The sequence below is a fragment of the Arvicola amphibius genome, chromosome 8 (genome assembly GCF_903992535.2).
Source record: "Arvicola amphibius chromosome 8, mArvAmp1.2, whole genome shotgun sequence".
Taxonomy (NCBI): domain Eukaryota; kingdom Metazoa; phylum Chordata; class Mammalia; order Rodentia; family Cricetidae; genus Arvicola; species Arvicola amphibius.
Genome location: NC_052054.1, coordinates 111,195,997 through 111,221,097, shown reverse-complemented (window position 1 = coordinate 111,221,097; position 25,101 = coordinate 111,195,997). Strand labels below are relative to the sequence as shown.

Here is a 25,101-nt window from a genome sequence, read left to right as displayed (position 1 = left end):
ACCAACTGAAATTGTCTTCATAATATGAAGGAAACACATAAGAAGACTCCTGGTTTCTGCTTGATCTAATTTGTCAAATCGAAGAGTTGACCCAATCAAAGATAAGGGCCTTGGGATCTGGGAATCAAAAGACCGGTAGAGATGAGTCAGGCTGAGAGCATCCTGGCTTGTGAGGAAGGCATCCGATGGCTCAGTGGGGCAGGGAGCGGCACCTTTTCGCAGATGTCTGTCTTCTCGCTGCTCTTCTCGGTGGTGCTTGGGTTGGATTCGAGGCTTGCTAAGGATGCTCTGGAATCTGCATGGTTCACTGTAGAAATAGCTATGGATGAAAATGCTGTAAACACAAGCCACAGCACACAGATGGTGATGAGACGCATGAACACAAACAAGAACTAAAACGATGGAGCAGAGTTGCTCATTGTTGAAACAGAAAACAGAATTGCAAAATAGAATCTGGGGGCGACATGGAAGCCATACAACATTTAAAACATTACAACAGTGGCCATGATGGAGCTAAAAAAAAATTTAAACCATTTTAAGTGGATATAAAGTTTGTTCTTTAGATCTCTTACAATGCTTTTAAAAACTAGACAAAGATAACTCTTACTTTAACAGAAAATGATTCAGGGGAAGGAGTGTTTAACTTGACAGTTAACGAGAAATAAAGGATGACATTTCCAAAATAGTTCTTAATTCAATCTTTCAAGCTGAGGAGCTATCATATTTTAGGAGGCCGTGCATAACAAAAAGCTAAAGACTGTTTGCAGAATGAAGTAATTTGATAACACCTGAGCGGACAGCTCTTTAAGCCAAGTGTAGAAGTAGAAGTCACTGGATAATGTTCGAAGAAATATGTTAAAGACTCTAGTTATATAGTATGGTGTGCTTTGCTGGGTACATTATGCATATGAATTATGAATAGAAAGCACCATGATATACAATGTAAACATTGATGAGTGTTATACGTGAGTGTTCTCAGCAGGCCTTGAGTACCTGCTATGGAATTTAAAACGTCTTTGGAGAACGATGTGTCCACAGAAGTTGCATGCTTCATGGACGTCTGGGTTTGGAATCCTCCATTAGTGCTTAGATCATCTCTAGATCCCTGAATTCAAAGTGGAGAAGAGAAGAATGAGAATTAGGGTGCTTCGGAATGGTAGGCCCACATGCCTTTTCCATCCCTCTCAATTAGACAGTCAGATTGACATTTTATGTTCGAGTCAAGATGTTCCAATGAAGTTGGCTGTGAAAATGAATATTGCCAAAAGCATCGTCTTGCTCTCAATTTGCTTTTCTTAAACAATGTCTTCAAGTTTTTATTCTTTTCCAACTAGGTCCTCGTCACACTTCTATGTTTTTTGTTTTGCTTTTGTTTCTGTTTTGTGATCCATGGGGTTTGGCAAGTTACTTGAATAGGCCTGGGCTAGCCACTGGAGCACGAGTAACTCAACAGTAGCTACAATCACTGAGGACAGCATCTTTCTCCAGCAGCCCTCTGCTGCCGTTAGCTCCCCAGGGTGGGTGAGGTCCCATGATCCCCTCCCCATGGATGACTGAATATTTACTGGCACAGTCTTATGTAGGCCCTGTGTAGGAAATCACAGCTGTTGTGAGTTCCTGAGTTAAGAAACCATGTTTCTCACAGCCTCCTCCCTGATGCTTGGCTGTTACATCACAGCATCTCACAGCCTCCTCCCTGATGCTTGGCTGTTACATCACAGCATCTCACAGCCTCCTCCCTGATGCTTGGCTGTTACATCACAGCATCTCACAGCCTCCTCCCTGATGCTTGGCTGTTACATCACAGCATCTCACAGCCTCCTCTCTGATGCTTGGCTGTTACATCACAGCATCTCACAGCCTCCTCCCTGATACTTGGCTGTTACATCACAGCATCTCACAGCCTCCTCCCGGATGGTTGGCTGTTACATTACAGCATCTCACAGGCTCCTCCCTGATGCTGGGCTGTTACATTACAGAATCTCACAGCCTCCTTCTAGATGGTTGGATGTTACACCCCCCCTTCTTCTGGCCAATTTTAAAGTGAGGTAGCAAAGATAATTACTGAAAAATAATTGGAATAATTAATTATTGGAATAATTACCGATATAGTAATGTATTAAATTACAGATGTAATTATCATCGTATAATGGATATTAATATTGCTAGGAACTAGCTTTGAAGTCTCTATGTAAATGTTTTCTGTTACACAGCTTGATGTTAAGGACCCTATTACATTAGGACCTTTATCCCGGTTTTCATATTTGTTTCCCAGAGGCCTGGAGAGCTTGGATAACTTTCTGAAGGCTATAAACATGTTACACAATGCTGATAAGATTTGATCAAGGTCCCTCAAACAAAAACATTTCTAAGGGCACGACCCCAACTTTCAGTAGGTCCCATCTTGGACTGTTACTTGCTTATAACATCTCGCTTTTGTGAGGCAAGGTCTCTCAATGAACCTGGAGCATAAGTTTGCTACAGTGCCCAGCCAGTGAGCCCTAGGGTATTTCCTGTCTACCTTCTCAGGCCTGAGATCATCAACCATGACACAGTGTTTAGCCATTTATGGAGGTGTTGGAGATCAAAGTCAGGTCCTCAGGCTTGCACGCGAGTACCTCACCAATGGAACTGGTGTATGAACCCTTAAATAGACTGCTATGCTATTTGCCATGCCAGCCGAGTGGAGAACACTCACAATGGGCTACACTGGGGCTTTGACTATGTAAGACCCTTAGCATCTGTGGGAGAAAGATGATGGGAAGTAGTAGGTGAGTGATGCACTTCAGATGTAAGGTCATGAAGACATCACAGAAGCTGCAAAAGCTGTGAAGACTTGTGTAGTGATGCAGAGAATTAAGGGAATAAAAACAGTCCTGAAGAGAGGGCTGGGCCAGATAGAAGCCTCAAGTAGCCATTAGGGACGAATAGTATTGATGTGAATTCTTGTCAGATGGTGTGGTTTAACCCTTAACTTGCTTACAGGCAGGAAGAAATGGTTTTCCAGGACATAAATACAAATAAGAGAAGTTCCTTTAAAGAAAGTGATTTGGAGAGGTGTGCAAACATACCTGATTGGATGTATTCACAGTGAATGGATACAGGTCCTTCAGGTAGATTCTTGGCATATTGTCCAGCAGCATGCCATACAGGGGCATGTAGAGACTCGCTATCTGTGCCTGCTTCCTCTAGGAGAGGGCAGACAAGAGAAATGATTCACATGAAAATCAATAGACTCAAGGGGTTTATATTCATTTAATGCAGCGAGCCATTAAATGGTGTTTGGGGGGAGAGAGAAAGAAAGGCTACTTACAGGTTCTCTGTATCGATCATCGAAAGAATGCTTAGCCATTAGATTTTTTAGGACAGCTAAAGCTAAGTGCCTGATATCTTGGTCCTCCTGCAGGGCAAAGCCGACTTCCCGGAGCAGAATTCCGATTAAGAAGTGTTTGCGGCAAAATTCATTTGTGACTGAGTATTCAGGCATATCTTTGAGAGAAAAGAATGATGTTACTGAAAACCAAATAACCACTTTACGATTACAAAAAGGCAAACTGGACCATTACTGAAAACCCTGCCCCCAAGCAAGAGGGATTCCACAACACAGTCTTGCCATAGAGATGTGGTCTGCTGTGGCCTTGGCAGTATCTTCTCAGAAGGGAAAACGTTTGCTTACATAAACACAGGTTCAAACACTAACTCAGCATGGCCAATAGCCACAGCCTATCAAATGCCCTGCTCACACCACGGCAGGGGCTAAAATATAAACATGCTTTGTGTCTGAAGGAATTGAGAGAAGTCCTAGGAAAAGGTGGCTACACTGAGCTTGACCTTGGACGTTGCTAAGGAAGGACCTTGGGAGAAGAGTAAGGTTTACTTTCAATGACACACAGTTCTGGAATACAAACAGGTATGTGGGAACAGACATGTATGAAGGGCTAGGAAATACGGTGTCTGGAGAGGAGGCATGGGGATTGAGGTTTGAGTTATTGGGTGTCGATGCTAGAGAAACCCAAGGACAAATTCAGTATCCAGCACTTAGGTCTGCCTGTAACTCCAGTTCCAGGGGATCCAAAGCTCTCATTTAGCCTCTGCAGACACCAGACACCCAGGTGGTACACACATGCATACATGCAGGCAGATATTCTTAACACTTAAAAATATCCATCTTAAAAATGATAAACCATAAATCATCTATACAAGTTAGTGGCAAAACAAATAAAACAACACCCCAAACCCAAATAATTGGATTCAAAAGATGGTAAAGAACTCGAATAAGCAGTTTTATTGGGAGGACATTACGGTTCCCAATAAGAGGATGAAAAAAGTGTTTAACACCACCGATAACTAGGAAAGCGCCAATCAGAGTCCCAATGTGCTCCGGGTTCATGCCTGTCGCAGTGGCTGCTATCAGTCAAACAACTGATGATGACTGATGGGGACAGAGTGGAGAATCAAGAACCCAATCCACTGTCCAGGTGGGCTTGTATTGTACAGACAATGTGGGAAACAGAATGGGGATTCTTCCGATGAGTAAGGCATAACTCCTGCATCACTTAGTAATGCAGCTTGGGGATATATATACCCATAGGAACCGAAATCAGAACACTTCTTTTTTCTTTTTTAATCAATACATAAAAACCATGACATTTCAAGTACACAAGGCAGCATGTACGGTTTACATATATACACACAGTGTCACATAATGTTTAAAATAGGCTAAACATATCTATCTCCTAAATATTTGTTATTCCTCTATCATGAGAACATTCAAAGTTCTTTCTTCTTGATTTTTGAAATTCATAGTACATTGCCTTTGCCCACAGTTCCTCTACCGTGTGACAACTTCCAGAACTTCTAACTTCTACTGAACAGGAACTTGCGATATCTTGATCAGCCTTTCTCCCACCTCCCCTCCATGCTTCCAGAACCTCTCAAAACTACCACTGTTTTTAAAATTACATATAAGTGAGATCAAATGTCACTGGTCCTTATTTCCCGCTCACATATCTCACCAGCATGAGATCGAGTTCCATCCATTATGCCTCAAATGACAAGATCTCATTTTCAATGGGCAAACAGCAATCTGCCTGGCAAGATACGTTTGTTTCCTAGCAGCTGAAGCTCTAGGCTGTTTCCATTTCCTGCCTCCTGTGAATAGCGCTGCAGTGACCATGGAAATGCTGCCTTCTCAAGGACACAGCAATCATGCCTTTGCTTAGTTACCCGGCCGTGGGACTGCTGGATCATACGGTAGCTCTGTATCTATTTATTTATTTTGAGGGGCCTCCAAACTGTTTTCACATACGGTGTTACCAATTTACATACCCACCAAGAGCGTGCAAGGGTTCTCTTTTCTCCACACATCCTGCCAGCATCTGCCATTTTAGACTTTTTTATATAAAACCAATATCTTAAACATCTGAAACCCCATATTTGCTGGAATTTTATATCAAGGATAGGAAATGGGGAGGGGAATGTTCTGCTTTTTGCAGATAGTAGAAGAAACTATGGGAAGTGAAAATGAAAACACAGATACTTCAGGATCTCATCTGTGGATGTTGAAAAATTGAGCTCTTGGAAGCATGCTGGAAAAGCAGTTTTGAGGGACTGGGGAGAGGGCAGGAACTCTCAGTGACAGAATGAATACATTATGAGAGCAAGTATGCGGCAGGGAAACTGTAGATAGTACTAATGCCTTATCCAAGCCATATAGGCTAAGTTGTAAGGAACAAATATGTACATCCGGGAACTTTATCCACTGTACATATGAGAATAATTTCAGACGACTTGAGAAATTCAAACTTTGCAACACTTGGAGGATAAAATATAAAAGAACTAAAGGAAAGGTATCAAATTCTGTGTGACAAGAGAAAAGTTCCGATAGGTGTTTGGATATGTTGGTTATATGTTAACGTATAGATGTTCGGAGAGTCTGTGCTCGTTGACATGAAAATATGGCTCTGCTAAGTATGCAGGTAACATGAAATTTGACTACTTACCGGAGGCATGTAACTCTTGAATTGATTCCGTAGGGGTCAGAGGATCTAGATTTGGAGTGAAGAGAGAATAATTTCAAACACACAATACATCCATTAACTAGTTTAACTTACAATAGAAATTTAAAATATATTTTTATTATTTGCTATTCTATCACCATTTTTCAAGAAGAGTTAGGTTGTATGTTCCACCCACCCCCAAAATAATTTCATGAACAAAATTATTTTAATTCATATCCTTGTATTTGAGAGCCAGGTTTTTGTACCAAAAATCTGCCCACTATGAAATATACAGCAGATTATCAGGACTTTTTCTGTTTTTTTTTTTTTTTGACTGAGAATGAATAGATGAACTCAAAATGATAAAGGTTTGATCTCCTGAATACCTTAGCCAACATATCTGCCAAGAATAATGTATTAGCTTAAAAAAGAAATTCTCCTTCTCTTCCTTCATCCCTTTTTCCTCTTCATCTTCCTCCTCTTTCCTTACCCCACCCCTTATTATTTATTTTTCTTCAGTGCTGAGATGAAATCTCAAGCTTCATACATTTTTAAGCAAGGACTCCACTACTGAGCTACACTTTCATTACAAATAAAAGAACATTCCAAAGGAACAAAAAAACCCAAAGTGTTATTGTTCAACCTAAAATTTCTACTTTCTCTCCACTACAGAATATGCTCAGTATCCTAGGAAAAGAATGGTATGATGCTTATAGGTTATCTTTAAAATGTGAATAGCCACGTATTTCTAAGCCTAGTGTTGTGACTTGCCTTCTGTAGTGTCAGTGCAAATTTCCTTTGCCTTCTTAATTTCTGGTTTCTTGACCATGAATATGGCAGTGTAAACAGGCCCATAGTCTAACTGAAGTGTAAACAGTCTAACCGTCTAACTTTAAGTCCCTGACTCAATTTCAGTATTCTCTTTGTGTTTTGATGCTCAATTAGTTTCTGATATTTATATTCTCTTATGGTTTCCCCACAGATATATACACATCACATATAAAGGTTTTAAATGTGCATTTTACGTGCAGTATTTAAGTGTAATAATGTATATCAAATTTAGTAAATAAGGTATGCTCCATTCTGACGTCTTCACCCAATCTTTTTCTCTCTCTAGCCTAGGAGTGTCAAGAGTTTATAATGCTCTTCCCTCCCTCTCTCTCTTTCTTCTTTTCCTTCCTTCCTTCCTTCCTTCCTTCCTTCCTTCCTTCCTTCCTTCCTTCCTTCCTTCCTTCCTTCCTTTGCACAACTCATTTGTAAGAACTTCATTCTAATGTAATTATGCATGTTAATTAATAATCTCCACTAAAATTATACTCACAACCTTTTCCTCCCCGTCTTTAGATATCAAAATCAGTGGAAATCTGCCTTTTGGAGCTAGTAGGATTCTAGGTTACTGTTGGACCCTAAATTAATCTGTAAGTACCACTTGCCCAAAGATCAGGTAAATTCCTGGATTCTGGGAGTTGTAGTTCTTGAAAATAACAACAAAACCTTATGGGAAAGTATGGTGGCCTATGAGTTTTGTGCATATAAGCCCTGACAACCTGTGTCTCAGGGCACTCAGCTGGGAAGTCACCAGTAGTGGTCCTGACCAAATCCCATCTTGGTGGGCATATAATCTTTTAATGAAATAGCTTGATTTAATCTGGTCAAAATGGTAGAACTGGTTTTGCTCCAGTGAATACTGGAATTAACAGTTACAATTCTTTGATTTATAGTAACAAGATTTAAAGTTCTGTTGGCTTTCTCTTTGATGAAAAGGGGAAGAGAAATACAGGGTTGTAGTCATCAACCATATAGGGCAACTTCTTCTGCATTTTTACCAGATTATTAGGCTTCCATACCCAAATTACATCTTTAAACTGAATGGTTAAGGAAAATGGAGAACAGAGGCAGAATAAACCACCAGCCATGGGAGGACTTAGGAAGCCATTGGGACTTCTTACCTGGAATGTTAGCCGACCGTATGGGGAGGCACAGAGGAATGAAGTGCTCATGTTGACAGACTTCTTGAAGAAAATCAAATTTATACTGGCATAAAGTCTGAAATAGAGTCAAACAGAATGGCTATTGTTTGCATATCAAGAATGTTCATAAACACAAGTGAAAAAGGTGTGTGCTTCAATTTGTCCCCTACAAAGAAGAAATAGCTAATTTTCTATGACCACCAAGTAGTTCTCTGGTGTGAAGGAGGCTACTTTCTCAGAAGTGCTTCTTGTAGCCACATTCTGGATCTAGGTACACTGTTCAAGGCCATCTCAGGAAAGGAGACCAACAGTAACCCACATTCAGTTTCTCTGAGAGAAAACCCCAACTCCTGCATTTAGCTTATTTTATTTTGTTGTTGTGAATGAAACTTTTATTGACATGCTGAATCTAGAAGCAGATACATATATTTTTGATACATACATTTTTATACCATTGGTTTCCAAAAAATGTATAAGAAATTACTGTAATTTGCTTATAAACCAAAACACGTATTAAATCAATGGACTTTGGATGGTTCGTTCTGTGGTGTTCTCAGTACGGACGGTACACACCTGGTTTGAAATGTACAAAGAGGAAACTACAGCAATCTGGACTGCAGGTATTAATCTCACAGCTCATCAACGATGAGACTTCCTTACCCAACATGAATGCACACTGTTAGGAAATTCTAAGACCTCCTCATCTTCTCTCGTTGGAGAATTTGGATCACTTTTCAAAAATGTACACATTTGCCTTGTTTTATTACGACTGACCAATAAAAAGGATATTGCAAGAACTTCACAGGGTTGAACAAGTATTAAAAGAAACCCAATTTTTGATTATTAGCGTACCAATAACTTTAGAACTTTAAAGTTATTTGTGGAACTGGCTATTGTTCTTCATTAAAGAATATCCAACAAAACTGTCTATTGTCGTTTCATTTTCTAATGAACACTTCATATCCAATAAAAAGGTTCAGATTTAAATCAAAATACATTATTTTAAATATTCATAAAAGTTTCTTTCATATGTAATGTGAAATGTACAGTAATTGAAGGTTGCATTCCTGAAAGCAGTTAGAGATATTAAGCACTAGGAAAGAAATTGTGTAAACCTATAAGAATTCAATAACTTTCATCCTGTCTCAGTTATATTGGCCCAGACACTATGGCATACACTTTATTTTATCTCCTTTTGCCTATGAATTAGTCTTTTGGTACATCATTTTATTCAACAGTCACCCATATGTAGTTGTCTTTTTAAAATTATTTTTAGTTCTGTGGTTATGTACCATGATTTGTTAACCTAATTTTTCAGATTATTGTACCATGTAGAGAGAAAACAAGGTACTTTTCAAGTATTTTCTGCAGCTCTCATATTTATAAAAATGTGTTAAGTGTCTTAGGAAACCCCAAAGTAAAAAAACCTTCCAAACTCTAGCCTGTTTGGTAGTGAAATACTTGAGTAAAAAACCTGATTCGCTTGTCACAGATGGACGCAGCTTCCCTGCTTGCTATTTTCTTGCCTTAACCTAGGAATTTTAAATGTGCAGATTTAAGAATAACTTAAGGTTTGTATTTGTATCATCTAAGTTCTAAGAAACCCAGAAAATCAACCAACTTCTTTCTAAGCCAAGATACAAGCCAAGGACTTACTCTTTTTCTTTTCTACAAAGCCAATACTTTCCCATTTCCCACTTCTGTCAAATGGATGTCTTGGCTTCAAAACACAAAAATACTGACAATATACCTTCCCGTGAATCCAATTTCTCAATAAAAGCTGGTTTTTGTTCATAACCTATCAGAAACTGATGATATCAAATTGAATTAGAAATAGGTCATATTAAGCATTTCGCAAAATATGTATTTGGCTTATTTTATAATGTGTTTCTTGTGTGTATTCAGTCCCGTCATGTCACGTGAGTGGAGCTCTCCCAAACATCCAACAACAATCACAGACCAGACGGTGATTATGAGGCGGAGGGGGCTACAGTCAAGGAAGACAATGGTACATATTTCTGAAGCAGAGTCAGCTTCACACACCACTAGTTCCTAGTATCATTATCTCCCCATTTTCCCCTTCCTTTGCAAAAAGGCATGTCTTTTCCACCACATCTGGATTTGGACAGTGAGTCACAGAATACAGACTTGGCCTAGGATAATTGTGGTTTATGTCTTAAGATACATCAGTAGGAACAGTTAGTATAGTCAATAATGGTTATATATATTCTCTCATGGACAATAGATAACCATCCTTTAACAGCAAGTTAACTTGCCACTACCATATTCACTATCAGTTTACAAAAAATACCTCTTTACCTCAGATTGGAATTTTATTTTCTGACAGCAGCATTTAATAATGTAGAAAATTGCCATTTCAAACAAGAACAGTATTGGATACGTCCTTTGGTGAGCACATGTACACATGTGAGCAAGTGTATAATTAAATTGCACACACATTAATTATTCTTCACTAAAATATGCCATTTTATCTTCTGAAAAATATGTAGGTCTAGTAAAAGCTATACTTAAGTGGAGATTATTTGCATTTCATGCATGATAGGAACACAACCGAATATTTTTTAAAGAAACAGTTAAAGGACCATTGGGATAGAGCTAAGGCTAGTCCTAGAATACAGTTTACAGATATGAGTGCATCTATTAAAAAAAAAGAACAGAAAGTTCTCAAATAAATAACAATGTGTATTTCAAGGTCTCAGAGAAAGAAGAACATGTTAAACTTCAAAGGAATGGGTTACAAAACTAGCAAAGGTCCAGGGAAGAAATTAACAAAATAGAGACTAAAAGAATAAAAAGGAGAATCAACCAAAGAGTTGGTTCTATAAAAAGATAAATATGATTGCCACACATTTACTCAAACTAACAAAAGAAAGGAAAGAAGCTCAAAATTAATAGAATTAGAGATAAAAAGAGAATACATACAATGTACATGCACAGCACATACATACAAAGTACATGATGTACATACAAAGTACAATGAATGTAATATGCATGTACATGCAAAATGCATACATACAAAGTACAAAAATGTCCTTTGAAATCCAGCACAATGAAATCCAGAAGATTGCTAGGAAATACTTTGAAAATATAACCCTGGGACATCTACAATAAACATGTTATTAATAATACATTATCTAATAAAGTTAGATCAAGAGAATATAAACAACTTAAATATCCATAACAGTCAATGAGACTAAGATAGTCATAAGAAGCCTGTCAACAAAGGAAAGTCCCAAACCAGATAGTATAGAGCTTATTTTGTGACTCGCTAGGCCAGTGTGTCAGGTTGATACACAGAGACCCCTCAGTTAGTTATCGTGTTGGACTCGGCAAACTGTTCCTTCCTTCCCTGGTCGGGCCTTACCTTGAACTCCCCAGAGGAGAACATGCTGATGTAATTGTTCACCATCTTAAACACAAATCCCCGGTCCATAAACGTAAAGCAGCGCTGAGAAGACAAAATTCCAAAGTCAAATCTTTTTGCTTGAGGGATGTTAGAAAAGATGATTATATATTTGAAGCAGAGTAGTATTTAATTAAGTGTGATATGTGTCTTTTAAAAAGTCTATAAAGGACACCCATCTGCATTAGCAACTAGTTAAACTTCCACAGAGAGTATAAACACCTGAAATTCTAAATGCACACCTAAAAGCAATATTTAAAATATTGCTTGGAATTTTGCAGAGAGATCTTTTAGACTTTCTCTTTCGTATAGAAAGCTTTCTGCTTCGTAATTTTTTGATTACGTTTTATTATTGTTTTTAGTATATCGATCCTGGAGTTGTTCGGGTGGAGACCATCTGCTATACACCCTGGGCGGGATGGAAAGTGGTAAAAGGGGCCAGCAGTCTTTATTCCTGTTCCTTCAACAGGGGCTGTTCTCTATTTCATCCAGGGAAGCATACATTTGAAGAAAAGAGAAGATCCTGCCATTTCAATTAGGGAACTGTTTGTGTCTTGCTTAGTCTGCTGTCAGATTCTCCCAATCTAGTGACAAAGATCTTAGGTCAAATTTATACTGGGCACATTGATGATTATGGACTATGTCCTTCATTCAGCATTTGGCAAAACAGCTTTTTTTTTTTTTTTTTTTTTTTTTTTTTTTTTTTTTTTTTTTTTTTTTACCAGTTCCCTTTTCACTCTGGACTCTGATCCTTTAGCTCGGTGTTAGGAGCTGGCTTAAGGTGAGCAGTAAAATGATTGTGGAGGAACATTCATTTATTCCCCAAGTATAGGTTATCTAGCCAAACGGATTAGATAGGAAGACATTCCCTTGTAGAAATGGGTTTAGCTACCCCCTTTTTTGTTTAGAATATTTTAAATCACATTTATTAAGATCTCACGTCCACTTCCTTATATATCAAACATTTTCAAACGGATTTCAAAAGCTAGTTGAAATAAAACAAGGGTCAGTCAGATGAAGAGGCAGGACATGGACATCGACGAGGAAAAGCAACTCTTGCCTTGACACTATGCTGCCCAAAGAGGAGCGCTTGACCAGCGGTTTGCCAGAAAGAGTTGAGACCCATTTTGTTAGGAAAAGCAAAAGAATAAAAAGAAAAGGAGAAAGCAGAAGAGCTGGACAGGTTCCTGTGATGTGGATCCATGTGAGACTCATCTGCTTTAAGGAGAGAACAATAAAAATACACCAGATTTTGGCACAACATCGTGAAAATGGTGCTGCATCATGACAGAGGTTGAGGGAGGATACCTGGAAACACAGAGCATGTTTATACCCTCGTGGTGCTTCCAGAGAATCTGTTCTCTTGTTGATTGGAAAACAAGTAGTACAATTACGGCATTATAAACTTCCCATCATTAGATTCCAATGACTGATAGCATTCACGGCTTAGATCAGGAATGCCCCACCCCACCCCAAGCTCAGGTTTTGAGCAATCAGTCCCCAGGATGTATTGTTATTTTGAAGACTGTAGACCTGAGGCTTGGCTAGTGGGAACTGCTAGGTGTGGGACTCTGAAAGTTCTACCCTCCCCCCATCTTCCTACTCTTTCCTTGTGTCAAGTGAACGAGCTGTCACCCACTCCTGACACCAGAGCATAGTAGTTCTGCTTTGTCTTCCCTAGGAAGACGGACTGTGACACTCTGAATCCAGGAGTCAACAAATGGCTCCTTAAGTTGCTTGTGACAGCCAGGAGGACTATTTGACTTTTGACTACTGATGAGGACTTATACAACCAAAAGTGGGAAACATGGCTGTTATTAACAGATTGCTGGGAGGAGCACAGAAATTTATAATGCAATGCCAAGAGGGCAGTGCTGGGTGAGAGAGCTCAGGGCTCCTCAGTTCCTGGAACTGGACCAAATCAAGACTTTCAATTTTACATTTTCCAAATCTGGTTTTATGTCCCTTTCTTTGTCTCTGCTACTTCTAACAATCGTCCCAAAAGATTTTTTTGCTTTCTGTGTCAATAAATGCCTTTAAATTAAAAGTATGTGTGAATGGTGGACATTTATGGTACAAAACATCATGTTTCCATTCACAAACTGTGTGTGTGTGTGTGTCTGTGTGTGAGATCATCCTGGATTTATTGTTGCTGCTATTATTAGCTATATGTGTTTATTGTCAAACTATGTTTTGTCCCCATTATCATTTGCTTTTTCATCTTGGACATTTTCCATTGCCTCATTGTCTATGAGGTTATTCATAGACAGCAATAACCTTTGCAGAAACATACTACAAATGAACAGCTGTCTTTCTGAACAAGCACCAAGCATCTAAGCCAAGAGGAGTATATCTGGAGTCTTCTACCTATCTTAGAAAATTGCTTAGTCATCTTTTTTTTCTTTTGGTTTAGAGAAGAATATTCCAAATGTTTCTTTAAATGTATTTTGCATATAAGTTGGACCATATATAAAAATGTTCATCAATAGCAAATAAAACTCAATATATATCATATACAGTACATGTTTGTGTGTGTATGTGTGTGTGTATGCAATACTTAAAGTTATATTTTAGATTATTGATTGATTTGTGCATTTTTGTAAATTTGTGTATATGTATATATGTTTATGCAAATATGAGTTAAAAGTATATTTTTACATTCATTGATTGAAAAAAAAAGTTCATCAAATTTTCTATTCTGTTTAGCGCTTCCAGTATGCTACCAGCGTAGCAGAACATTTTATTCTCATGGGTCTTCAAGTGTAGTAGAAAATTCATTCATTTCTCTTTTAATGCAGACCATCCTTTTCTTCTATTGAAAGGAAATATTATGAAGGAAGAGGAATAGTCGAGTATGGGTGCAGTGAAAGTAGAAATGGGAAATTGGGGGCAGAAGGATGTAAGGAGATAGACGTTTTATGGGACTGGGGAGACCAGAGGCCAGGGGAAAGTTTAACCAGAATGAAGTGTGCATGAAGAAGCTATCTTGGAAACTAGTGATTTTGCAGCCGAAGTAAAAAGTATAAGAGGAGGTAAGAGAACACATGTGATATGAAAGATGGAGGGAGGAATTCTGGGAGCTCAAGGTTTAAGTGAGGATGGGGGCAATGGGATGAAGGGAAATAGGGTTATGGGTGGGTTGATTGAAGTTAAGGGGGTCTGAAAAAGCCTTATGAACCTACTCATTTGTGAACTAATTGGGAATATAATTAAAAACAGCTTCATACTCAAATTGATCATTTTTCTATGAATAACTCAACATTTTCATCAGGCTAAAGAAAGCCAGAGGCCACGTAAGAAGAGTGCCATGTTCTTAATGTGACTCCGTGGTGTTGTTATCTCATCAGTGACTGATCTAAATGTCATGTCACAGACAGAAATACTCCAGAGATGACATCATTACGCCTTTCCACAGCTCCTCTTACTGATTAAAATCATTTAGGAGCACCATGACCTGACAACATTTGCACATTGTAATCTAACCTTTATTTTTCTTTAATGACCTCTGAGTCAGGATGAAAATGAAAACTGATTTCAAGAGGCGAAATGCGGAAGTGGAAGTGTTCACCTCGCCGTCCGAGACTTCGTCATAAGAAGAGAGTAAGCTAATGGCATCCAGCATGCCTTGCAGCCACAGTCAAGGGGACCTGGACAGACCTGTGGTCTCACATAACGGTACCTTAAGGAATCTGGCGACGCTATGGTTCGCCCGTTTTGTTTCCTCGGGAGCTTCCTTGTATTTCCAAATCACGTGGTCACACAGGCCCATCACCAGATTGTCTAGTTCACTTTGGTAAGACTCCGGGAATCTTTGAGCTCTGGGAAGCTAAGGAAAGAATGTCACATTCATCATGTGTTATGTGACTTACCAAGCTGGGACAAGCAAACTGAAAGACTTACCTTATTTTATAGAATGGCAAATCAAAGCAGCTCTTGAAAAACTTGAAAGCAGTAATAAAACTTAAAAGTCTTTTAAGTTTCAAGGTCATAATTCTGCTGTTTTTATTAAATGTTCCCTTCTAGCTTGACTGGTAAATTTATACTTTTTCATTAAAAACTACTAATCTCAAATTCTCAAGCAACATGTGCAAGGCAAAATGTGAATAATGTTATGCACTCATATATTCATTCCCCTCTCTTGCCTCCCAAGAAATATCCATTAAACTTTAAATAAAACATATTAATTTTAAAGTGAGCATTATCTCAAAATAATTTTTAGTCAGATAACTCCATTTATCTCAATTTAGAATGATTTTTTTTAAAAAAATATAGGAACCTTCCCAGCAAAAAGTTATGAAATTACTCAGCCTTAAAAGAGACATCTTTAGCAAGGCTCCCACCCCATCGAAGCCAACATCACAAAAGAAAGGGTGGAAAGAATTTAAATCATGGAAGATTGGGAAGGGTGTCGTGAAATGTTGCCATCAGATATGACATTTCTATGGCTACTGTGGTCACACAGTGGGTATAGAAACCTGTAAAAGACTGGACCCTTAAGATTTCAATTGTGGAGAGAGGAAGTGCCCATGAGGCCCTACTTCACTTCCTAAGGAGAGAACAACTGTTAGTGGATGCTGGAGGAGGGATGTAATTTTGTCTATGAAAGACTAGATGGGAAGGAAAAGGGGAAAGTAAGGGTAAGGGAAACAAGAGAGGGCAATGGGAGCAGTGAATATGATCACAATATATCATATGTATGTATGAAGTTGTCAAAATGTAAAGAAATATGATGATAATGAATATCCAGGGGATGGCTCGGTTGGTGGTAAATTGCCTGCTTTTGAAGTGGGAGGAACTGTAAAGGCTGAGCATGGTGGCTTGCTTCTTCAAACCTATCACAGGGGTTCTTGGAGCTCACGGACCAGAGGATGTAGCCAAACACTGAATTCCAGCTTTAGAGAAAAACCATCTCAAGAAAATAAGTTGAAGACTGATTGATGGCAACCTCTGGCCTCCACATGAACTCACACACATGTATTTCTGCACACACACACATGCACCCACACACTACTACATGTACATTGTACACATACAAAAACAAAAGTGTAAAAACTTATGACAAATAAGCAAATAACTGGGAGGGAATAGTTACTGGTTTGTAACAGTTTCTGACATGGATTTTAGTGAGGCCTAACTCTATGGCTCCAGAATTACCACAGATAAGAAATATCAAAAGCCAAATAAATGAAAAAAATTAAAAAAAAATGTCAGGGTCCTTCTGACACTAAACAGAAGAGTTTGGGTGTAAAATTATATAGTATTTAATACAATTTTATGTCATGTTAGAATGTCAGAACAAAAGGGGAGAGTTTGAGGTAGCTGGGGTGTCTCTTGGGGTTTATATAGGCCTTTCCTATACTCTCTATAAGTTGGCTTTACCAATTATTGCCACTGCATTTGGAGTTAGAGCGAATTATGTAATTTTCAGCTGCAAGCACCCAGCCTTCCACGCTGTAAGGATACAAAACACGAGGGTTGTTATTACAGGGGTTGTTTTAAATGGAGATTTAATAATGGAACTTTGGAGCTGAGTTTTGTCTTTCTTTCTGTAATGCCACTTGTATTTTGAACGCCTCATCATTATTCTGTGTGTGCATTTAAAATTTATTGTGGAAGTCATACAAATTGATAAAAGACACCCAACCTAATAAATCACATATATCATTTTCATTCTTCTTCATATATCCTGGGCAATAAGGATAAATAATTTACCATTACAAAATCAGCAATCATCTATTTATTTATTGTGTTTGTGTCTGCGGGGAGTTTTGTGTGTAGACAGGTATATTAATCTCAGGTGTCTTCTGGGGCCATCCTCCTCGTTTTGTGGAACACTATCTCTCAATGGGACCTGATGCTTGCTATTTACTATGCTTATTGGCCAATGAGCTCCTGAGAATCCCTGCCTCCACTTTCCAGAACTAGAATTACAAATTCAGGCCACCACACCTGGCCTTATATATGGGTGCCAGGACTCAAACTTGTGTCCTTGAGTTCTTGCAGAAAGCACTTTGCTGACTGGGCTATCCCCCGGCTCAACAAACAATTGTTAAACAAGTGAAACATATTTGTAGGTTCCTCTTTGGGTGTTCTTAATTTCTAAGACTCATTACATATACCAGAGCTTATATTTTCTCCTCAGAGACATGTACAAATGCTGTAGAGTTTGGTCTTCTCTTTCTCCCTCCCTCTGTAAGGCTTCTGTTGAAATTCTACTTGGGTTCTGCTCCTACTCTTAACCCAAAGGCGTGTGGTATGGTAAATGCTCAAGGAATGTTTCCAAACATTCCCTGGATGAATATCAGGACAGCATGAGGTGAGGGATAACAGAGAAAGGGAGTGAAGCTCAGAGGCTCCCAGAGAGAGAAAGAGAAGGACCCAGAATCTCAGAATCAGTCTGTGCCTGAGAGCTGTCTCTTTGCCTCTTATATTCCTCTCTAGGGCTGTGATTAAAAGCTTGCACCACTACCTTCTGGTGTCTATAGTAAGCTAGTGTGGTTACTGGGATTAAAGGTGTCTGCCACCACTGCCTGGTCTGTAAGGCTGACCAGTAGGGCTGTTTTACTCTCTCTGATCTTCAGGCAGGCTTTATTTATTAAAATACAAAAAAGTTAGGACCAGAGAACTTCAAGATGAGGATGTTTGTATTTTTAAGTAGGCACAATCCTGTCTCCGGCCCTAGCTAACTTCCACATGCAATACATATGAGTTAAGAGGAAGCTAAATTAGAGGAAAGCTTCCAAAAACTCTACTGAGTTACTTATATGCAGTAATGATTCTATTTTTTTTTTCTCCTGAAGGTCTTACAGACATTTACCAAGGCAATGGATGCAGGAAGGAGGGGGGCATACACACTTGAAGCACTACTGGACACAGGATCTACATGATATTCCTATCTAGATCCAAATCACTCTCGTGTCTACTATGCTAAGAGTACAGACTTGTAGGGACTGAAGGGGGAATCTTGACCAAAGCTCTTATAGATTTAGATGGGGTGGTGGGTGTCAAGGAACCACTCCAAAGTTATTTACCTGGTCCCAAATGTGGCGTTTATGTAGGAGAAACTGACATTTGGTTAACACTGAACATGGAGCTTGTTCTTTGGAGCTGTCCTTGTGAGGATGCCAGAGGGAGCGCTGACACTGCCTATTCCCCCACCAGGAAGGCAAGTCAAGACAATGTCCCTGATCTGCCATGCACACCACATGCAATACTGTTCTGATGCTACTCCTGGTAGTGGTGGTGGCGGTGGTAGGTGGCAGTGGACGCTCGTGTTCCTCTCTTGGCTCTATCCAAACGGGGGCTGAGAGCGGTGTGTGAGAACTGAAGGCATTCCCTTGGGTGCTCATGAGTGGGTCCTCATTCCTTGACTGTGATTGTGATCACGGATCACGTGGAGTGTAACCTGGACAGTGACTTTGGCTGAAAAGTGAGGTTGACAGACATTCAGACCACTGTGGAAGGAGGGCCAGGATCACACTTTCTGGTGGGTCACCAAGACCTTCCCAGCTATTAGTTAGGGTGAGAGGACTTGGAATGGATTGTAGAGGGAGTTTAGCTAGGCTTCTGAGGAGACTAGCCACTGTGATGGGACCTGAAGTTAATTCCACCAACCCCTTCTCTTCTAAGAGAGGCCTATGGGGGTGGTGGAGCAGCAGATTCATGAGTATGTGCAATGTGTCGTGATAATTGTGGACGGCACAAGTCCAGATATTTCTTTAGCTAATAGAAACCATGTAAAAAGCTGCCGTATTGTGATGTGGAAACTCTTCCAGCTAATTGCCTTTAAGATACTGGCCTACTTTGGGCATGGTCTCATGTACTATAAATGCTGACAAAAAGCATGTACAGATCTCTTGGCTTCTAGATTCAGTTCCAGTACCCAATGTATGCAGATCGCTACCTTTTCTGTGAGTTTGTCCCCGAATAGATAAACCTTTGTATACTCCATTCTGGGCTAGTGTGGAATTTTTTCATACTGCAACAATATCGCAACCCCAATCAATCATTCATGGCTTCTATTCAATGAGGGAGCTGGCCAAGGCTTGCCAGCAGGACCTGTGCGGTGACCAATTCCCTCAGCGAGCATCCTCTGCTTTCAGATGATGCACTGGCTAGGGTGGATGCTTCGTCAGTGCCAGGCTCATTTTAACCAACCCCTTCCTTGTCCATTTTCTCTCATCGGTATCAGAGCTGCCTCCCTCTTTTCCCATTTGCCCTTTAGAATTACTTCTCCCCAATAGACCCTTGCATTTCTAATTTTGTCTTGGAGTCTGCTTCCGAATGGGCCTTTATTAACATGCGTGATCTTTTCTTGTACTTAAAAGGCAATTAACCTAAATTGCTAAGGTTCTACACAGCCAATAAAAGTGGAACTAATGAGAGCGTGTTCATTAGTGTAATTGTTGCATGATATTACAGTGCTATATTACCTATGATCTTACCTGAATTTTATTTGTATCAGTCAAGTGCTGTGCCATTGATTTTAGAATAATTGCAAAGAAGAACCAAGAATGCTATAAGAGAAAAAAGACAATAAAATATTTATTAATCTATGTAAAAATAATGATAATTATGACCTTTATAATACAATATTGCTACGTTTTTTTTTAACCTTGAAGTAAATGAGTAAGTTAAATAAACCAGGGCTGTAACACATTCTCTGTTACCTTAGGATGACTTTTATCAACGTTATAATTGTCATAGCTCACATATATTTCAAATATATTTAATAATATCAAAAATTGAAGCTAAAAGGCAGACAGTTTACTTGAGATGACGTTCTATGCATTCGTTTATGAAAGATTTCTTTGGGAGATATTTTGTTTGCTTCACTAAAATAAAGCTCTTGTGGCAGGCTCACCCTCAGGCTCTCAATTTTGCGCTAATTTTCTATGTGTTAATCATTTTCTCACCGATACTTATACACTGAAGGTGTATTTCCTTTATTCTACCACTGAACTCCCCATAAAAATTGCTGTTTCCTACCTATTCCCCTGAGACTGCCTTTTTAAATTACCAAAGGTTGCTTAGCGCCTCATTAGGGAGAGTCATTAGCATGGGGTCGGATCAGATCACCACATCTCATATTCAGCCATCATGAACCTCCTTGCTGTACTGTCAGAGGGCATTTGGATCACATCCAGTTTTTGGCTGGTTCAGTGCTGGGGTAATTAGCACTTTGTAGATCATCACCTTAAGCCCAAGGGATTAGCTTAGGTGAAGGGCAGGAGGGCTGATGTCCATTCTAAAGAAGAAGATAGTGCTTAGTGAAGGGATCACTTCACCGAAGAAATCAAAGTGTCTGCTTGACAGTGAAGGTGAAAGCCACACTATTAGGAATATTTAAGGAATTCAAGGCATGCTGCAACCACCTCCATCTCCAATCCTGTCCCAAATGCACTTTGAGTCATTCTACCCAATGCTCTGTCATTTGCTTCCATTTTCAGCAGACTCTCTCCACACCCGTGGTGGCCCATAGGCACGGCACAGTGCTCACGGCTTCTCTAACTTCATTTAACCCCTCCCATCCTTGTCCACAGTGGTGCTCTCGGACTCAGAACCGTGTTACAGCCTTACCGAACAGGAAAGGCCTTTCCTACCCCTGCAATGCTCTGCTCTAAAATCCCCATGGCCCTTCTCAAGTGTCTCCTCTCTCAGGTCACTCGCCTACCCTAGTAGAGGTGCAAGTCTCCCTTTTTGTCCTCTGTGTGCTCATTCCTTTTAATTGTTCCATGCTTTCTTTTCCCATTCGACTTGCCAGAAACATCTAATTATGTCTAAATCATATCAACAGCTCATTTTCCCCCAATAAGCTTCCAAAGGCATGGAGTTTAGCTGCTCTAATGCATCCCAAGAGCCTAGGAGTCTGACTGCTTCAAGGTAGGCACCTGAAAGATACCAACTGAATAAATATAATAAGTTTACTCAGAAGGCTGCTTAAAATAACTACTTGGTTTGTCAGAATTAGATTTTTGTGAACTTAATGTTGATGGTGTATGATGTCTTTCTAAATGTTTGCAATCAGTTGAATCCAATCACATGAATCTGTTAAGTCACAATAGACAAAAAATTTGCATCTAAATTCAGGGTTCCAACTTTGAATTATAGGTTTTTCATGGTGTCTTTTTCATGTCCCCACAATGTTTCAACTTGAGACTAATAACTGGTTGTCACTCACCCTCTATTGTCAATATGCTCATTAATATGCCATTGCAATCCTTTCTGAAGTTTTTTTTCCTACTGTAAAGCCGTCCAAATTTTGTGCTATCCTTACTGTTTGTGAAGATTTCAGATAGTTCTTAATAGTAATTTATGCTATCTTTAGATCAAAGCACTAAACTCAGGTGCAACTTAATCCTCTCGGTTTCTGGATACAGAAGACCCCTCTTTTACTAGATAACTTGTTATAATTCAGTTTTGATATGAAATGTATGTTAGAAATTAGAAGGAAAATGACTTGTGGAAATCAGTGGGTCTTGTCACCTAGTGCTAGAGTTCTGTATCCACTGCTAGCAACTTCTGTACTGTTATGAAGTACTATATACTACCTATGTACTATTATGAAGTACTATATACTACTTATGTACTATTATGAAGTACTATATCTACTCATGTACTATTATGAAGTACTATATACTACTTCTGTACTATTATGAAGTACTATATACTACTTCTGTACTATTATGAAGTACTATATAATACTTATATACTATTATGAAGTACTATAAAATACTTATATACTAATATAAAGTACTAAATAATACTTATGTACTATTATGAGGTACTATATAATACTTATGTATTATGAAGTACTATATAATACTTATGTACTATTATGAGTTACTATATAATACTTATGTACTATTATGAAGTACTATATAATACTTATGTATTATTATGAGGTACTATATAATACTTATGTACTATTATGAAGAATATTACCTTTAGGACCTGCTTGACTATTGTTGAATCATTTGACTTCAAAAGATCACTCAAATTTTTCACCAGTTCCTCATGTATCGTTCTCTCTTTGTAGGATCTGGTCTTGAATACAAACTGAAGAAGACCCAGAAAAATGAACAAAGTTAATTACTCTTAAAAGGCTTTGAAGATTCTTCTACACAAATCATTCATCTCTCATATTCCACTGCTTGTATCATCTTTAGTCATGGAGTCGGTGGAGGCCTGATGATAAGAGTAGGGGACACTGGCTTCTACTTGGGGTCTTTGCAGAAGTAGGGCCTTGCTCACCTAAGCTCCCCTTGGCACTCTTTCTGTAGAAATCAAGAGAAAGAGCCAGAGAGCCATTGAGCAGGGTCAAGGAATCATGGAGGGCTTGAACCCACCTACTTAGGACACACTCCCCTTCTTCCTTCCACTGGCAACGGGTGGCATGGTAGCAATTCTTCATCCTGAAAGGGTAGAGCACCCACTCAAATAGCCAAGTGGGGAAGCAGGTGCCTTCCAGAAGTGAGGAGGTGAATCCCCACAAGCCCAGGTTTTCTCATCCTATGCTACACACAACTGTCAAGAGGTTGGTAAACATCAGCCATCAGTAAAAAAACTAATGATGCTTACTTTCCTTTCTTCCAAGGACTTTCTTGGCAATAACCTTCTTTATTTCTCCATATATTTTAAGAACATCAACACACATATATGAATACACATATTTCAAAAACATTAAATGTTTCGCATTGAACTACAGTAGTTTATTTATGAGAGTTTGCCTCAAGAAAGGGCATCGCTTTCAATGATATTCACAATTTAGAAGAGACTACAACTTAGAGGGAAGGCAGGCAAGCAGACAGTACATTTCCTTTTGGATCGCTAATGCTTTCCTTGGATGCTGAAGCCCATCAGCACGATGGTAGGCCCTGAGGTTTGAAGCTCATCTCAAAGGCGAGACAAAAATCTGATGGACTCATAAGACCAGCTACAGCTAAGGGTAATTAGTTTCCCCTAAGCTCTGAGCTTCTTATGAAGACAAACTCACCATCAACTGTTGAATTCTATGCAGTTATTTAGCCTGAAGGGTATTTCATTTCTACTAGCCCTGGAGTATTCTAACATTGCAAACCTTATTCTTAGAACTGTCAGGGCTCTGAGCCCCTGTGAAGCATAGCATTAAATTAGATTGACATAGACACACATCTTTGAAAAAGGCATGGTGGATGTGTGCAGTTTTGATACTGTAGATGGAGTGAGTTAGCAGCACTTGGTACCACTGAACTTGAAATGGTGTTTTGTTTACTTGTGGTTATAATATAAATTACAATGATTATCACATCACCCAAGGATATACAAGCATGTCTTGGAATCAGTTCATCTTTTTTTTTTACAGTGCTCTTAGGGGTGGGGCTTAGTATATGTCTATGTGTTAAATGTTTCCCTTCTGTCTATATACATCAGCAGAAGTCTGATCACAGAGCTGGATCCTCATCTGGCCTGTTTCCTCTTTGCATCAGAGGAGACAGCTGAGGTTTCCAAGGGCTCACTTCTCAGAACACTCCACTGTCTAGACTCTAGGCTCTCACTTCTCAGTTTAGGGAATTTAGTTTAGTGACCCACATGTTGGTTGTACTTATTAGGAAGTATTTGTTTATTTCAAAATAAATTCTAAAATATATATAGGAATTGTCCATCTGAAACTCCATGTAAGTGTATCTCTGGATTTGAGCTACTTTAGAACAAAGGAGATACACCATTCTTTTTCTGGTTTGCAGATTGTGACACTCTTGTCAAGATATTTCATGTTTCCTGGGTGAGAATGAGGCTTGGTCCAAGGTGTACTTCCAAGGGCACCACAGAGTAGGCGTCTAAGCCTTTAGGGTCTCACAGGAGCTGGCTGTGGTGATGACAGAAACTGCCAGAACAACTGAAGTTCTTAGTATATTTTTAAACAACTCCATTGAATGAGGAAACAGATACTACAGTTGAAATGAAGTTGTCTGAATGAAGTGTATGATGATTCAAGGAACTGCTTTATTCTATTTGTTCTCTTTGTAGACTGGAATAGAAAGTGAGGGCTACGTATTGAGTAGATTAACTCTCTCCAGATAATTATATTAGCAAGTACAGCCATCAGTCTACTAGCGAAGTAAGTGATACCCCTCTAGGAGGCACAGGGTAAACTATAAGGTATCTGTAGGTGTAATTAGCTGTTGGTAATTAAAGTCAGGGTCCTAACAGGCAAAATTATAACCCAAGGAAATAGCTGTGAAATGGCTCTTTCTAGCATACAGGCTACTATAAGAAGAGCCATACATTCATGTTTTGGTATTTGGGGAAAACATCCAACATTTATGGCAGAAAATCCATAGCTAGAAACCCTCGCAGGTGGAATCTCAGAGTGGTTCATTCAGATTTTTTTTAAACAATTTCCTTTTGTAGCAAAATTTCTATGACACCAATCATTGTTTAAAAAAGACGTTTCTGTAACTAAGGCCCCAATTTTTTCCAGGTGCGTTTCTAAACATCTAGAATGTACATGTTTGTCGCTGTAGATGACTTGAATGTATTTTCTTTAAAAAACAACATCTCAAGAGATCCAGCCTGTGTATGCAAAATGGGAACGTATGTGTTCTGAAGTAATTTAGGATGCTTGTATTTGCTTTCGATGAAAGGATGTTTGGAGCAGAGCTATGGGGATGCAAACACCACCACAAGTTCATTGCCATCAATTCAGAGTCAATTGAAAACGAGACTA

At 39.1% G+C, this 25,101-nt stretch overlaps 1 protein-coding gene across 5 annotated transcripts in view; it reads right to left on the bottom strand.

Moving 5' to 3' along the window:
- Positions 1 to 25,101, bottom strand: part of Dock10 (dedicator of cytokinesis 10) — a 253,512-nt gene that overhangs the window by 38,039 nt on the left and 190,372 nt on the right. For 4 of the 5 annotated variants that reach the window (XM_038339212.1, XM_038339210.1, XM_038339213.1 and 1 more), the window contains exons 26-36: positions 22,338 to 22,451; positions 19,838 to 19,909; positions 15,073 to 15,219; positions 11,355 to 11,438; positions 7,949 to 8,045; positions 6,003 to 6,047; positions 3,314 to 3,489; positions 3,072 to 3,188; positions 994 to 1,105; positions 213 to 334; positions 3 to 117 (exon numbers count right to left, since the gene is read on the bottom strand). In XM_038339212.1, the coding sequence (XP_038195140.1) occupies positions 3 to 117; positions 213 to 334; positions 994 to 1,105; positions 3,072 to 3,188; positions 3,314 to 3,489; positions 6,003 to 6,047; positions 7,949 to 8,045; positions 11,355 to 11,438; positions 15,073 to 15,219; positions 19,838 to 19,909; positions 22,338 to 22,451 (1,201 nt within the window). The remainder of the gene's footprint in view (positions 1 to 2; positions 118 to 212; positions 335 to 993; positions 1,106 to 3,071; positions 3,189 to 3,313; positions 3,490 to 6,002; positions 6,048 to 7,948; positions 8,046 to 11,354; positions 11,439 to 15,072; positions 15,220 to 19,837; positions 19,910 to 22,337; positions 22,452 to 25,101) is intronic. The other variant, XM_038339211.1, reaches the window with a different exon arrangement.